Source organism: Canis aureus, chromosome 24, assembly GCF_053574225.1.
Source record: "Canis aureus isolate CA01 chromosome 24, VMU_Caureus_v.1.0, whole genome shotgun sequence".
Lineage (NCBI taxonomy): Eukaryota > Metazoa > Chordata > Mammalia > Carnivora > Canidae > Canis > Canis aureus.
This window is the reverse complement of record NC_135634.1, coordinates 43,634,004-43,651,656: the sequence shown is the minus strand read 5'-3', so window position 1 is coordinate 43,651,656 and position 17,653 is coordinate 43,634,004. Positions and strand designations below refer to the sequence as shown.

Below are 17,653 nucleotides of genomic sequence, written 5' to 3'. Positions count from 1 at the left end.
AAATAAATTTATATAAAAAAAAGTTTTTCCACTTAGGGAACTGGAAAAGGAAGAGCAATTTTAGCCTAATGCAGTAGAACACCAATAAAAAATAAATTTATATATATAAAAAAATAAAAGTTGTCTTTGAAACAAAAAAGTAAATAAATTTATATAAAAAAAAGTTTTTCCACTTAGGGAACTGGAAAAGGAAGAGCAATTTTAGCCTAATGCAGTAGAAGGAAAAACAAAAATTAGAGCAGAAATCAATGAAATTGAAAATAGAAAATAAAAGAAAAAACTCCACAGAGCCTAAAGCTAGCTAGTTCCTGGAAAAGATCTATAAAATTGATAACCTTCTACCCAGGCTAACAAAGAAAAAAAGAGAGCGAAAAGACACAAATTACCAATATTGAAGTGAAAGTAGAATCGTACAACTGATTCTATAGATACTAAAAAGATAATAAAAGAATGCTATAAATAAATATATTACCACAAATTTGATAAGTTATATAAAATAAAGTCCTAGAAAAACACAAAACTCACACAAAGAGAGATAGGTAATTTGAATAGGCCCAGATTCACTTTTTAAAAAATCGAGTCAGTAATTAAAAACTTTGAAAAAGGTAAGCACTAGGTTCAAGTATATTCACTGTGTAATTCTACTAAACATCTAAGGAAGAAATGATACCAATTTGCCACAGGCTTTCCAGAAAGTAGAAACAGAAGGAACACTTCTTATTTCCTTCTATGAGCCCAGCACTATTGTAATACCAAAAGCAAATGAAGACAAACTACAGACCAATATCTCTCAGAACATAGATACAAAAGTTTTTGAGAAAATATTCACAAATCTCGTCCAACAATGTAAAAAAATTATACACCACAACCAAGTGGAATTGATTCTAAATATGTAAGTCTCATTCAATATTCAAAATCAATCCGTGTAAATCTACCACATTAGCAGGCTAAAGAAGAAAATTTGAATGATACCAATTGATGCAGAAAAGTCATTTGATTTTTTTTTATTTTTTTTAATTTTTTATTTATTTATGATAGTCACACAGAGAGAGAGAGAGAGGCAGAGACATAGGCAGAGGGAGAAGCAGGCTCCATGCACCGGGAGCCCGACGTGGGATTCGATCCCGTGTCTCCAGGATCGCGCCCTGGGCCAAAGGCAGGCGCCAAACCGCTGCGCCACCCAGGGATCCCAGAAAAGTCATTTGACAAAATCGAACATCCATTTATGAAAAAACTCTCAGCAGAGTAAAGATAGAGAGGAACTTCTTCAACTTGAGAAAGAACATCTACCAAAAATCACTACAGCTAATGTATACTGCAGAGAACCTGTACACTTTCCCCTAAGATTTGGAACAAGGCAAAGATGTCCCCTTTTACCACTCCTATTCAATATCTTACTAGGCATAGTAAGTGCATAATTAGTGCAAAAAACAAACAAAAAAATTAATGTTGGAATTTGGGAAGAAAGAACTAAAATTGTTTTTATTTGCAGATTACATAATTCTCCATGTAGAAAATCTCAAGTAATTACCAAAAAGAAAATCTCCCAGGACTAATAGGTAACTATAGCAAGGTCATTGGACACAGGGTTAATATACAATGATTTTGTATATACCAGCATTGAAAAATTGGAATTTGAAATAAAATAAAATACTACCATTTACAACAGCACAAAAATGTGAAATACTTAGGTATTAACCTAACAAAATGTGTATAGGGTCTATATGCAGAAAATTATTCTAGAAATCTCAAGTTCAGTGAAATCAGACCCTATAAAACTCCATGAAATACTAAAAAATAAAAGAAAACATAGCTTGCATTTTTTAGAGAGGAAAAACAAGGAAAACAATAGGAGTTCTAAAAGTTAAAACAGAAAAAAATACACATATGAAAAGTGTATTGTTTAAAGTATTAAGTGGAAATGAAAAAAAAGATGATCTTGAAAGGCATAGATGAAAAATGGAATCCAAGAAGAGACACAGAAAAGACAAAGTGATACAAAATCTGTTAAAATCAAAGATAGGCAAGTTATGGTATTCAAATGTAAACAAAACAAAAAATTAGGATATTTATAACTATATCAAAGCAAAAAATCAAGAAACAAATAATGGAATAAATGTTTATATGTTTTATAGATGTTGAAAAACAATTTACCTCTAGCTTTTAAATCTTAAAATATTAAAAAAATGATCAAAATATACAGGCTCTGGGGGTGCCTGGGTATCTCAGTCAGTTAAGCATCTGACTCTTAATTTTGGCTCATGTCATGATCTCAGGGTGGTGGGATCAAACCTTGTGTAGGACTGGTCAGAGGGGTGTCTGCTTGAGGTTCTCTCTCTTTCTCTCCCTCTGCCCCTCCCCCTCATTAGTCTTTTGACCTAAAAACAAGGAACACATCATTTTTTCCCCAAAGTCCATGTACTGATCTGGATCATAACCTTGGTCACAAAAGAAGTCCCAATAAGTTACAATAAGTAGATGCTAAAGAGCCTATAGATTAAAAAAAAATAAACCATTAGAGATTTTATGAAAGAAAGTAAAAGTACTGTGTTGGACCAAAGATGATATAGACCTTGTGGTTAGAGACTATTTCGAAAATAGAGAAAGAGCAATATTCCATTGTATATATACACCACATCTTCTTTGTCTATTCATCTATCAGTGGACATGTGGATTAAGCTTCCATAAGCTGCAATAAACACAGGGATGCATTTATCTTTTTGAATTGGTGTTTTTATTTTCTTTGGGTAAATACTCCATAGTGGAATTACTGGATCATGTGTCATCTATTTTTAGTTTTTAAAAGAAAGATCTTGCCATTCACCCGTGAACCTAGAGAGTATTATGCTAAGTGAAATAAGGCAGACAGAAAAAGACAAGTACCAGATGATTTCACTTACATGAGGAATCTTAAAAAAAAAACAAAACAACCCCCCCTCCAAAAGCAAAACAAAAAAAATCTGATTTTTAAATACAGAGAATAAACTGATGGTTGCCAGAGGGGAGATAAGTGATGAAATGGGTGAAATAGGTAAAGGGGATTAAGAGGTCAAACTTCCAGTTGTAAAAAATAAGTCACAGACATGAAAAATACATCAAAGGAAATATAGTCAGTAATATTATAATGTTGTATGGTGACACATGATGACTACACTTATCATGATGAACACTGAGTAATATATAGAATTGTTGAATCAATACACTGTACACCTGAAACTAAAATAACATTGTATGTTAATCATACTTCAATTTAAAAAAAAGATCAATAATAAAAAAATTAGCCTAAAAAACATGAAACCATGAGACTAAGGGAAAAAAAGAGGAAGAAAAAGTTAATGAAATGAGTAAAGATGGTTCAACATTAGGAAATCTCTTTATATAATTTAGTACATCAACAAACAAAAGGAGGGAAAAAAGCATATAAATATATCCCTAAATTATTTTAAAAGGGAACTGGTAAGATCTAGCAGCTATTTTTATAAAAACCACATGAAGTAGATAGATGCTAATATAATAAATATAAAGTCTCCAAAAATAACAAGAATTACAGTGAAGCGATGAAGTCATTTATTTGTTTTTAAGATTTTATTTATTTATTTGACAGAAGGGAGCACAAACTAGGGGAGTGGGAGAGGGAGAAGCAGGTTCCCCGCTGAGCAGGGAGCCTGACACTATGTGGGGCTCAATCCCTAGACTCTGGGATCATGACCTGAGCCCAAGGCAGACTCTTAACCAACTGAGCCACCTAGGTTCCCCTGATGAAATCATTTAAATAGAAAAAAAAAAAAAAAAAAAGACAGGGTTTCCTACTATTACTATCATTATTTTAAGTTTGATGTTTTAGCTAATGCAATAGGGTAAGAAAATGAAGTCATTGGTATAAATACTAAAATGAGATACAACATTATATGCCCTACAATTATATACATAAAAACCAAAGTAAAATCCATGAGAACTAGAAAAGAAATTTGCCAATGTGCATGAATTTTAAAAAATAGATATATAAAACTTATAAATTTTATTTTGGGAGATATAAATTGAAAAGAAATAGCACTTTAGATGCAATAACAAATACAATACATGTATATTTATAAACATCTGAAAGGTATAGACCTATATGAAGAAAACTATAAAATCCTATTAAAGGAAATTAAATAAGATAAAAATAAAGAGATATATAAGGCACCCTCAGTTAAAAAAACATAGTAATCTAAAAATGTCAATTTTTCTGAAATTATTGTATAAGTGTGGTGCACTTGCAAACTGTCATACCATGGAAACTGGATGAAGTAGTTACATAGGAACTTACATGATAGAATAAATATTTGAGTCAAGCCAAGAAAAATATATAAAGAAAGTAGGTGGAGAAAGATTTAATAGATATAAATATTTAAAAAGCAATACAGATGTTAAAAGGCAATGTAGAAAAATAAATTCGACACATATGACAAAGGGTTAATGCATCTGATATACAAAGATTCCAGGCTGTTAATAACATGTGACAAAGAACCCCAAAGAAAACAGACCTAAAAGGCAGCTTAGGGAAAAGAAAATGGAAATGTCTAATAAACATATGAACGCATAGGAATTAAAACATCAGTGAGACTCTCTCTCCTAGTTAGATTGGCAAACACAATTTCATATATGAAAAGGCAGCGTGAGAGAAGATTCAGAGAGAGACACCCTTGCTGGTGTGAATTCCTAAAGCCTTTTCAGAAAAGATCTGGCAATAATCTAGAAATTTTAAGATACACTACCGATTAACCTAACATACATTTTTGGAACCTATCCCATGAAATTAAAATAATATGCATCTTATAGAAACTCTAACACTTTCAATGGCTCCCCATTTCCCTCAGAGTAAAAGCCAAGTTCTTACAGTGTTCAAGGGGCCTGAAATGATCAGCCTTTCTCTCCTTTCCCCTAGCTCAACTCTCTCTGGCCACACCCTCCTCTTTGCTGTTTCTTGACTGCATCAGGCACATTCCAAGCCTAGAAACTCAGTTCTGGCTCTTGTCTCTGCTAGCATGTTCTCTGTCCAGACATCCTCGAGTGAACTAACTCCATCTTTTTAAGATCCTTGCTCCCTGTTCCCTTCTCAATGAGACCTGCTTTGATCAAGCTACTTAAAATAACAACTACGGCTCCTTACTGTGCCCCCATATCCCCAACCCCTAATTCTAGTTCTATTTTTATTCATGTCCTTACCAATCCCTAACATACTAAATTACTCCCTAACATAACTAATTAATTAATTAATTAATTAATTAATAGAGCATTTCTTGTCTTATTCATTGCCTGTCTTCTCCCCCAAAAATATATATCATTAGCACAAGGATTTTGTCTCTTTTGTCTCTTGTTTTTTCTTGAGTAGTTGAGATACATAAGACATTAATAAATATTTATTGGTTAGATACCCACAAGTACAAAAGTTTTTATTGGAGCTTTTTTTTTTTTGGTAGTAAATAAAATACAACAAAAATGAAGATCCCTAAACTTGAAAATAACATGATTGTCTATTCAGCTGAATGGCTGCGCAGATTATGGCAAATCCATACTTTTGGAATAGTATGTAGCTATTTATTTCTAATTTGGATGGATGAGTGTAGTTTTATTGGTAAATAAAAACATCAAGTTCAGGTTAATATATTATGATCCCGTTTTTATATAAATTGAAGTAATAAAAATCTTTGACTTGTGTATAAAGTTTGGAACAAATTTTGGGAAAGACATGGAATACTATGCCCCAATAGTATTGTATACATCCCTGGCTTAGTTAGGGTTCCACCCAGGTCCCTTTAGCTCCTTCTTTTACCATTTTTTGGTAAATTCGGAGAAAATACAAATAATAGAGCCAACAAATCAAGACTTTAGAGAAAATGTATTTCACACTCTCACAGTTTATGAGATAGTAATGCTTCTAGACAATTAGCCAGGAAATTTAGAAATTTAAAAGTGAAATTTTCAAATTAAAAAATAAAGGAAGGCAAAACAATGGAATATTTATGAATAAATTTAACAAAAAGCGAGTCTTACATGCTGAAAACTACAAAACATTGCTAAGAAAAACTAAAGATCAGGGATACCTGGGTGGCTTAGTTGGTAAAGCCTCTGCCTATGGCTCAGGTCATGATCCTAGGGTCCAGGTATTGAACCCAGCATCTGGCTTCCTGCTCAGCAGAGAGTCTGCTTCTCCCTCTCCTTCAGCCCCTCCCCTCAACTTATGTTCTCTCTCTCTCAAACAAATGAATAAAATAATCTTTTAAAAAATTAAAGATAAAAAAATTAAAGATCAAAATAAATAGAAACATTCCATGTTCATGGATTGGAAACTCAATATTTTTAAGATAGCAATTCTCCCCTAACTGATCTATAGATTCAGTGAAATTCTTATCAAAATCCCAGCAAAGTTTTTATTCCAGAAACTGAGAAGTTGATACAAAAATTTGTGTGAAAATACGAAGGACATAGAATAGCCAAGATAGTCTTGAGGAACAGAATCGGAGGATTTATACTTCCTGATTTCAAGCCTTATTATAAAGCTACATTAATGAAGACCATTACAGCAGTGGCATAAAAATGGATACATAGATCAATGGACTAGAATGACAGTGAAAAAATAAACCCTTGTATTATTGGTCAATTGATTTTCAAAGTGCCAAGGCGATTCCATGAGAAAAGTCTTGTCAACAATGGTGCTAGGACATTTAAATATCCACATACAGAAAGATTAATTTATACCCTCACCTCACACCTAGACAAAAAAAACAACTCAAAAGGGATCAAATATCTAAATATAAGAGCAGAGCCAAATTCAGGGGTGTATATCTTATGTAATCACATAAGTCCCTGTACTTGGTTTAATGCTCTGCTTTCACTGTTATGAAATTCATAATGATTTTTGATCAAAGGTCCCCCCACTTTCTTTTTCACTGGGCCCCACAGATTATGCAGCATCCTGTGTATGAGAGAAAATGATAAAGCTTTTCAAAGAATAGATAGAAAATATTTATGACTGGGTTAGATTAAAAGGTAGCTACACCACCAAAAGCATGATCCATAAAAGAATAAATTGATAAATTGGAATTTAAAACATTTTAAATCCTTTATTCTTCAAAAGACACCATTAAGAAAATAAAAGACTAGTCTCAGAGTGGGAGAAAATATTAGCCAATCATATTTCTAATGAATGACTCCTACACAGATATATAAAGAAATCCTACAACTCAATGGATAAACAACCCAATTAAATGATTGGTTAATTATTTGAATAGCCATTTCTTCAAAAAGAAGTCAGACGTGCAAGACCACATACTATATGATTCCGTCTACATGAAATGTCCAGAAAAAACAAATCTACAGAGACAGAAAGTAGACTAGTAGTTGCCTGGGTTGGAGGATAGGAATAGGAATTGACTACAAACAATCATGAGCAACTCTGAGGTAATGAAATTTTCTAAACTTGGATAGTGATGATGGTTGCAGAATTCTATAAATTTGCTAAAAACCATTGAATCATACACTTAAAAAAAGTGAATTTTATGGTATGTATATTGCATCTTATTAAATGAAGCGCCGGGACACCTGCTCCCCAATGTTTATAGCAGCAATGTCCACAATAGCTGAACTGTGGAAGGAGCCTCGGTGCCCATAGAAAGATGGGCTGAGTGAAGTAAGTCAATCGGAGAAGGACAAACATTATATGGTTTCACTCATATGGGGAATATAAAAAAGTAGTTGAAGGGATTATAGGGGAAAGGAGAGAAAATGAGTGGGAAAAATCAGAGCGGGAGACAGAACATGAGAGACTCCTAACTCTGGGAAACGAACAAGGGGTAGTGGAAGGGGAGGAGAGGTGGGAGGATGGGGTGACTGGGTGATGGGCACTGAGGGGGGCACTTGACAGGATGATATCACTGGGTGATACGCTATATGTTGGCAAGTTGAACACCACTAAAAAATAAATTTATAAAAAAAAGAAACATAAAAGGTTTTTAAAAAAGTAGGAATGTTAATAGCTGAATAGACTCAGTTGAAGAAAAGTTAATTAGCTACATTTTTTTCTGGAATGTAAGAAAAAAATGCGGAAACTATGAAAAAAATAAGATCTATTGCATAATCTGATGTTTTGACATTCTGCCAATGGGAATCTATCTTAGAAGGAGAGGAGAAAGAATAAGAACAACAACAAAAAATCAAATAAAAAGAGGAAAAACAATTTCCGGAATGAAAGCTAGAACTTTTTCAAAAATTGTGTTTGAAATCTAGTTAGTTAACATATGTTGGTTTCAGGTGTAGAATTTGGTGATTCAGCACATCCATACAACACCCAGTGCTTGGGACGCTTTGGTGGCCTTTGGCTCAGGTCGTGATCCTGGGGTCCTGGTATTGAGTCCCAGATCGGGCTCCCCATAGGGAGCCTACTTCTCCCTCTGCCTATGTCTCTGCCTCTCTCTATGTCTCTCATGAAAAAAATAAATAAAATCTTTTTTTAAAGAGTATATATTGGATAGAAAATAAAATTCAGCAATATGTATTTTTTATTGATCAAAAATTAGTATATGCTATTTCAGTTTCAGGTATACAACGTAATAATTCGATATTTGTATATACTAAAAACTCACCACAATAAGTTTAGTTACTATTCATTACCATGCAATTGTCCCCCTCACCCATTTTGTCCACCCTGAACCCCCTAAATAACCACAACTCTGCTCTCTGTATTTACGAAAAGGCTTTTTTGGTTGTTTCTTGGTTTTGTTTTTTAGATTCCACATATAAGTGAAATCCTATGGTATTTGTCTTTTTCTATCTGATTTATTTTATTTCACATGATACCTTCAAGATCCATCCACATTGTCACAAATGGCAATACTTCCTTCTTTTTCATAGCTGAGTAGTATTACATTATATATCATATACATCACACATATCATATTTTATATATATATCACATCTTCTTTATCCATTAATCTATCAATAAGCTCTTAGATTTTTCCTATATCTTGGCTTTTGTAAATAATTCTGCAATAAACATAGGAGTGAATATATCTTTTCAAATTAGTATTTTTATATTCTTCGGATAAATACCCAGAGGCAGAATTGCTGAATTGCATATATGGTAGCTCACTTTTTAATTTTTTGAGGAACCTCCGTACTCTTTTCCATAGTGACTGCACCAGTTTGGATTCCCTCCAATAGTGCGCGAGTGTTCCTTTTTCTCCACATCCTTGCAATGTTTACTTCCTGTCTTTTTGATAATAGCCATTCTGACAGGCGTGAGGTGATATCTCATTGAGGTTTGGATTTGCATTTCCCTGATAATTAGTGATGCTGAGCATCTTTTCATGAGTTTGTTGGCCATTTGTACATAATTTTGGAAAAATGTCTATTAATAGAGCCTCTGACAATTTTTAAATCAGATTGGTTTTTGCTATTGAGTTGAGTTCTTTATGCATTTAGATATATGATCAGCAAATATTTTCTCCCATTCAGTGGGCTGCCTTTTCATTTCGTTGATTGATGGCTTCCTTTGCTGTGCAGAAGCTTTTTCTTTCTTTTCTTTTTTTTTTCAGAAGCTTTTTCATTTGATGTATTTCACTTGTATATTTTTACTTTTGTTGCCTTTGCTTTTGAATCAAACACAAAAATTCAACGTCAAGACCAGTATCAAGGAGCTTATCACTTGTGTTTTCTTCTAGGGATTATATGGTTTCAGGTCTTACATTCAAGACTTTAATCCACTTGAGTTAATTTTTGTGCACACTATATTCTATTTGTAAGGGACACAGAAAAAATAAAACAGCTCAAGAAGACTAAAATTAAAGGGATTGGAAAAGACACAATAAACAAATGCAAGGTAAAGAGTGCTTTGTAGCAAAACTAAAATCACAACCAAATAGAAATTAGCATTCAAAGCATTACAAAGAATCCAGAAGGTTACTTCACACTGATAAAATGTGTATTTCACCAAACTGTATAGTAGAAATCATGATCTGTAAGAAAATATCTTTAAATACTGAGGGGTTGTATTTTACAGCTATGTAGTGGCAGAGCTAGTGTTCAGAACACCATTCCACAAACTTCCTACCTACCCCCTGAACTCCTATCCTTCCTCCTGGCTAGCACTGAGTAGCATTATTAATCATTAATTATATTACCCTTTAAAGATGGAGAAATTTCAAAATCACATGTATTAGGCCACAAGAAAAATAAAATAGACTATGAAATGAAAAAAAATCTGAAGGAACACATTTTCTAACAACATATGATAAGATCAGAACAACCAGGACAAAGAAAGACTTCCTTCAATATTTTTCACTGAGAAATTTTCAAAACTACTTCCAAACAATCTTTAGTTTAAAAAGTAAAATACAAATTATAGATGAGTAACAAATAAACTCTAATGAAAACATACAAAACCACAGATATACACAAAGTGACACAGAGATAAACATTCATGATGTAAAATGCATTTATTAGAAAACAAGGAACATTGAAAAGTAAATTAAGTTTTAAACCAAAGTATTAAGAAAAGAAGTCAAGGCAATCCCCTCAAGGAAATTGAAGACAAAAGTGAGGAAAGAAAAAAAAAACCAAAAATATAATAAAGAAAAGTAGGATTTAATTAAATCTCAAACAAAAAATAAAAATAATGGATCAATACAACCGATAGGTGATTCTCTGAAGAGAACAAAAGGCAAAATTTGATCAAGAGAACAAAAGAAAAGGCATAAATGAATGATGCTAGGAATAAGGAAAAGGATGTGTCTGCAGTTAAAGAAAAGATTAAAACTTTACCAAAAAAATCCTTGTATAATTTTCTACCAATAAATATGACAATCTAGGAAAAATCGTTACTTTTTAGGAAAATATGAATCATCAAAACTGAGAGTCAACGTGAGAACTAAATAAAACTAAAAGTAATAGAAATGTATAATGTACTTCAAGATTTACTCTAGTCCTGCCCTCTTCCCACACCCCCAAAATATCAATTGCAAACAGTTTTATAAACAATTTTCAGCAGTCCTTCAAAGAATAGAAAATGTCCATATTAAATAAATAATTCCAATACATTTAAAAAAAATTTCAAATCATCCCAAATCATTATGAGTACTATATTTCTGTTATAAATATGAGATAAATGAAAATCCTCAATAATTAGCAAACCAAATTCAACAAACCATTAAAAGGATCATATACCACATGGGATTTATTACAGAGATACAAGGGTGGTTCAATTTCAATTTCAGCAAATCAATCAACATGATACACACAATAAAATAAGGGATACAAGTCATATGATTATTTCAACAGATGCAGAAAAAGTATTAGACAAAACTCAACATCCATTTATGATAAAAACTCTCACCAAATGGGTTTAGAGGGATCATATATGAACATAATAAAGGGCATAAATGACAAACCCACAGCTAACATCATGCTCACCAGTGAAAAGCTCTCAGCTTTTCTCTAAGATCACGAACAAGGTAAGGATGCACCCTATCTTGCCACTTATGTTCAACATAGTATTGGAAATCCTAACTATAGTGATCAGACAAGAAAAATAAATAAAAAGCATCTGAATTGGTAAAGAAGTAAAACTATCATTGTTTGCAGATGACATGATACTACTATATATAGAAAACCATGAAGACGCCATTAAAAAAACTATTAGATCTAATAAACAAATTCAGGGAAATTGCAGGATGGAAAATTAATATACAGAAATCTGTTGCATTATCTATACACTAATAAGAAGCTAACAGAAAGAGAAATTAAGAAAATGGCCCCTTTTACAACTGCACAAAAAGTAATGAAATGCCTAAGAATAAATTTAGCTAAGGAGTTGAAAGACTTCTACTCTGAAAACTATAAGGTATCGATGAAAGAAATTAAAGATGACACAAATAAATGAACAGATATACTACAGTCATGGATTGAAAAAATTAATGTTAAAATTTCCATACCACCCAAAGCAGTATACAGATCCAACATAATTCCTATCAAAATACCAACAACATTCTTCACAGAATTAAAACAATCCAAAAATTTGTATGGAAACACAAAAGACCCCAAGTAGCCAGAGCAATCTTGAGAAAGAAAAACAAAGCTGGAGGCATCACGATCCCAGATTTCATAATATACTACAAAACTACGATAATGAAAACAGTATGGTACTGTCACAAAAATAAACACAAAGATCAATGGAACAGAATAGACAGCCCGAAAATAAACCCACACTTACATAGTCAAGTAACCTATGACAAAAGGAGGCAAGAAGATACAAAGGGGAAAACACAGTCTCTTAATAAATGGTGCTAGGAAAACTGGACAGCTACATGCAAAAGAATGAAACTGGATACTATCTTACACCATACACAAAAATAAACTCAAAATGGGTTAAAGATCTAAAAAAGACTCCTGAAAAAAATAGGTAGTAAACTGTTGGACATTAGTCTTAACAATATTTTTTTTAAATAGGCTCCATGCCCAACATGGGGCTTGAACTCATGACCCTGAGATCAAGAGTCACATGCTCTATCAACTGAACCAACCAGGTGCCCCAAATGGTCTTAATGATATATTTTTTTTGGAACTATCCCTTTAGGCATGGGCAACAAAAGCAAAACTAAACAATTGGGAATACCTCAAACTAAAAGGTTTTGGTACAGTGAAAGAAACCATCTACAAAACAAAAAGGCGGGCAGCCCCAGTGGCTCAGTGGTTTATTATTTTTTTTATTTATGTATTTTTTTATTGGAGTTCAATTTGCCAACATATAGCATAACACCCAATGCTCATCCCATCAAGTGCCCCCCTCAGTGCCCGTCACCCAGTTACCCCCACCCCCCACCCACCTCCCTTTCCACCACCCCTTGTTCGTTTCCCAGAGTTAGGAGTCTCTCCTGTTCTGTCTCCCTCTCTGATATTTCCCACTCATTTTCTCTCCTTTCCCCTTTATTCCCTTTCACTGTTTTTTATATTCCCCAAATGAATGAGACCATATAATGTTTGCACCGTCTTCAGTCCAGGGCATGATTCTGGAGACCCAGGATTGAGTCCCACGTCGGGCTCCCTGCATGGAGCCTGCTTCTCCCTCTGCCTGTGTCTCTACCTCTCTCTCTCTCTCTCGCTCGCTCTCTGTGTCTCTCATGAATAAATAAATAAAATCCTAAAAAAAACAACAACACAAAAAGGCAACCTGTTGAAAGGGAGAAGATAATTGCAAATGATATATTCCATAAGGGGTTAGTATCTAAAACATAAAGAACTCCTATAACTCAACATGTTCAACATAGTATAGGAATACTACTAAAAAAAAAAAAAAAAAAAAAAAGCAAGCAAGCAACCTGATTTAAAAATGGACAGAGGATATGAATAGGTATTTTCCCAAAGAATACATACAGATGGCCAGCAGACATAGGAGAAAATGCTCAAAATCACTAATCATCAGGGAAGTGCAAATCCAAACCACGAGACATCACCTCACACCTGTCAGAATGACTAGAATCAAAAAGACAAGAAATAATAAGTGTTGACGAGGATATAGAAAAAAAGGAACACTTATGCACTGTTGAAGGGAAGTAAATTAGTCCAGCCACTATAGAAACTAGTACGGAGGTTCCTCAAAAGATTAAAAATAGAAATACAGTATAACCCAGCAGTTTTACTTCTGGATATTTATCTGAAGAAAATAAAAACACTAATTCAAAAAGATATGTGCACCCTGTGTTCATTGCAGCATTGTTTACAATAGCCAAGATAGGAAAACAATGTAAGTTTCCATCAATAGAAGAATGAATAAGGAAGATTTGGTCTGTATATTATATAATGGAATATTACTCAGCCCTAAAAATCTTAAAAAGAAGGAAATCTAGTTATTTACAATAATATGGATTGACCTAGAGGATATTATGTTAAGTAAAATAAGTCAGAGAAAGACAAATACCATATGATTTCACTTACATGTGGAATCTAAAAAGTAAACAAATTAATAAACGAAATAAAACAGAAACAGACTCATAAATACAGGAAACAAACTGATGATTGCCAAATATGAGATAGGTGGGGGAAGGGCAAAATAGGTGAAGGGGATTAAGAGGTACAAACTTCCCATTATAAAATAAATAAGCCAAGGGGATGTAAAGTACAGCACAGAGAATATAGTCAATAATATTGTAATAATCCTATATGGTGACAGATGGTAACCAACTTAATATGGTGATGATTTCATAATGTATATACATGTCAAATCACTATGTTGTACACCTGAAACTAAGATATATGCCAACTATACAATTAAAACAAAAAACAAAAGCCCATAAACAAAAAAATACAACAAAAGACATCAACTCACAAATTCAAGAAGCTCTGGAAACTCCAAAAGGATAAATGCAAAACAAAACAAAAAAATTTTAAATATTTAAGAAACAAATAAATCTAGTCTTATTATAGCACAAATGCTATGAGAAAAATCTTAAAAGCATTCAGAGAGAAACCTCATGAACCACAATCAAACCTCAAGCAATAAACTTTGAAAAATGAGAGTTCATCAACTAGTCAATTCCTGATATGGTGGGGCAGGATTGAAAAAAACTTCAATCCCCCCCAACTTCCACAAGCAATATAGCCTTTTCTTGGAAAACTGTAAAAGTTGAAAAAAGCACTTAAAAATGTTATTAAAGAGATGAAACTATGGGAAGGCTTTACCAGGCAAAAGTCAAGTGAAAGAAGAAACCAGAGAGGCAAGCAAGCACAGAGCCATTTTTGACTTGAGGCATTTACTGATCCTTGGGAATCAGAACCTCTTGTTTGACAACTTTAATGGGTGAGGGGAACAGAAATGAAGTCTAGAGTCCACACAAAGTGGAGGTTCCAGCGGGAGTCCCAGCCACTACCACGACACCTTCCTAGTGAGAATGGAGTGGAGGGGGGCAGCTCTGGCCTGGAACCACCTGGCTTCCCCCAGGTGCTCTCAGACCCTGACCTGTGTTAAAGAGTGCCCAGAGGCACCTGGATGTGGCAAACTCAAACTGTTTCCACTGAAGTCCTCAATTTTACCTACAAATAATTTCCCCAATACAATGCTAGTACACAAAGATGTCAAGCAAAATAATCTTTGTGAACAGAAAAAAAACCCTTCCCTTTTCTTTGTGGAAAAGGAAAAATGCTAACTTTATAGTGAAGGGGCCTGGCAAACACCACCTTAATTAAATAATCAAAGTCAACTTCCCTGCTGATGGTCAGGTTGTCATATAACCCCTGATGTAATATGATGAGGAGGGCACTTCACCTCTGTGGTATGCTCTCACAAGATCCATAAGTGCATTCTAATCATGAGAAAACCATCAAGATGAACCCGAATTAAAAATCAGTCCACAAAATGCCTGACCAGTACTCTTCCAACTGTCAAAGTCATGAAAGACGAGAAGAGACTGAGAATCTGTCACACAATCAGAAGTGAATAAGTGACAGGATGGCTAGATGCAATGTGGAGTCCTGGATGGGACTGTGGAACCGTGTACTGATGTATACTAATGGAAAATGTGTATTAGTGAGAAAACTGATGAAAAAAAGTCTAGAATTTCTTTCACCAATATTGGTGATGTTACCAGTATTGGTTTTTCAGTTTTGAAAAATACACCACAATCATGTAAGAGGATAATGTCACAGGAAATGAATATGGGTGTGCAGAGCACAGAAACTTCTGTACTGTCTTTGCAATTTTTCTGTAAATATAAAATTACTCCAATACTAAACAAAAAATAAAACAAAAATAAATTCTATCTAGTATCTAATCTAATATCAATTCTCTTCAAAATTTAAAAGTTTATTAGAAAAATCTGTGAGTGAGAACCAGCAAAAACAACTGAAAACAGGGGGTCACAAACACTTCCTATGTTGAAAGTTTCAGGTGCCAAAATAAAATTTCTTTAATCTGTTAAGTCTTTTAGAAAGTCTTTTTATAAAAGAAGCCTACAGCAAATATCATCCATAATTGTGCACTGATAAAAACTTTCCTTTTGGGATTAGGATCAAGACGGAATCATTATTATCAGTAGTTGTGTTTGCCATATACAAAGTACCTAGCCCATGTAGTAAGCCAAGAAAAAGGAATAATAAGTAGAAGGATTAGATAAGAAGAAACAAAATTGTCATTGTGTATACATTATGTAAATCCACATTTGTACATATATATCTCCATAGAAGTCATTAGAATTCAAAAGAGTTTGGCAAAGTTTCCATTTATTCTTTATCTTAGTAACGAGGAGCTAGAAAATCAAATTTAAATTATGTAGATTTGATAGCATAAAGAAATCCAAGTACCTATGAATAAATCTAGCAGAAGTATAAGACCTCTAGGGAGGGAAATATAAATTTTACTAGAAAATATTTTTTAATTAATAATATTCCATAGTAATGAGATAGAAGACACAGTGTTATGAAGATATCAATTCTCTTCAAATTGATCTATACATTCAATGCAATCCTAAAACACTCCTGGCAAGATGTTGACAAGCTGATTTGGAGATGCAAAGGGCCAAGCCACTTGGGGAGGAAAGAAGACAAGATTTACTTCAACAGATATCAAAAGCTCATCTGAAGCCGTGGTCACTGTGACATCGTGGTGTTTGGGGCATTAGGAGAGGCTCATACAGGCCAGTGGCGGAGGAGAGAGCACGTGAAACAGGCCCTGCGTGTAGGACCGCTGGGCTAGGGCGTCAAGGGGGAAAGGATTGTTTAATGAATTAAAGCTTCCTCAGAAAAAATAGATAAGAAAAAAATTAGAGCCTTCAAACTGTAGATCAGATGGGAAGCAATTCAGTCTCAATAAGACTGGGTATTTGGGGGAAAGAAAACATTCACCCAGATTAAGCTTGTGTAAGGTGGAGGTTGGGAGTCCATCAGGAGTGAAACGGGCTGTAAAACCACACGGGCAGGTAAAAAAGCCAGTAAAGCAACACAGAATCCAAACTGCAGACAGAATTAAGCTGGAAGAGTAACCCAGAGGGTGAAGGAAACATCCCCACAGCACTCACAATCACACAAAAAGCTCAATAAATACAGCAAGAGCCTAAAGATGGGATGCGAAAGAAGGAAAAGAAAGAAAGAAAGAAAGAAAGAAAGAAAGGAAGGAAGAAAGAAAGAAAGAAGGAAGGAAGGAAGGAAGGAAGGAAGGAAGGAAGGAAAGAAAGAAAGAAAGAAAGAAAGAAAGAAAGAAAGAAAGAAAGAAAGAAAGAAAGAAAGAAAGAGGGATCCTTGGGTGGTGCAGCGGTTTGGCGCCTACCTTTGGCCCAGGGCGCGATCCTGGAGACCTGGGATCGAATCCCACGTCGGGCTCCCGGTGCATGGAGCCTGCTTCTCCCTCTGCCTGTGTCTCTGCCTCTCTCTCTCTCTCTCTGTGTGACTATCATAAATAATAAAAAAAGAAAGAAAGAAAGAAAGAGAAAGTGGTTTACAGTAAATCTGCAAGGCCGTAGAAACAAATTAAGATCCCTTATCCACCCCCCACCAAATAAACATAATCAACTTTTTAAAAACATAAAAATAACAAGAAATGCAGAAAAGTACTAACAATTAAATGATTGACGTGGAAGAAACGTTTGAGACAACCATTCCGAGCAGAAAGTCAACAATGGAAAGAGATGAG

The 17,653-nt window shown here is 34.1% G+C and overlaps 1 protein-coding gene across 9 annotated transcripts in view; it reads right to left on the bottom strand.

Moving 5' to 3' along the window:
• Positions 1 to 17,653, bottom strand: part of SP100 (SP100 nuclear antigen) — a 98,779-nt gene that overhangs the window by 79,046 nt on the left and 2,080 nt on the right. For 8 of the 9 annotated variants that reach the window (XM_077869165.1, XM_077869166.1, XM_077869170.1 and 5 more), the window contains exon 2: positions 17,291 to 17,410. The exons of the other annotated variant lie outside the window; for it this stretch is intronic. In XM_077869165.1, coding sequence (XP_077725291.1) covers positions 17,291 to 17,410 — 120 coding nt within the window. The remainder of the gene's footprint in view (positions 1 to 17,290; positions 17,411 to 17,653) is intronic. 9 annotated transcript variants of the gene reach the window in all.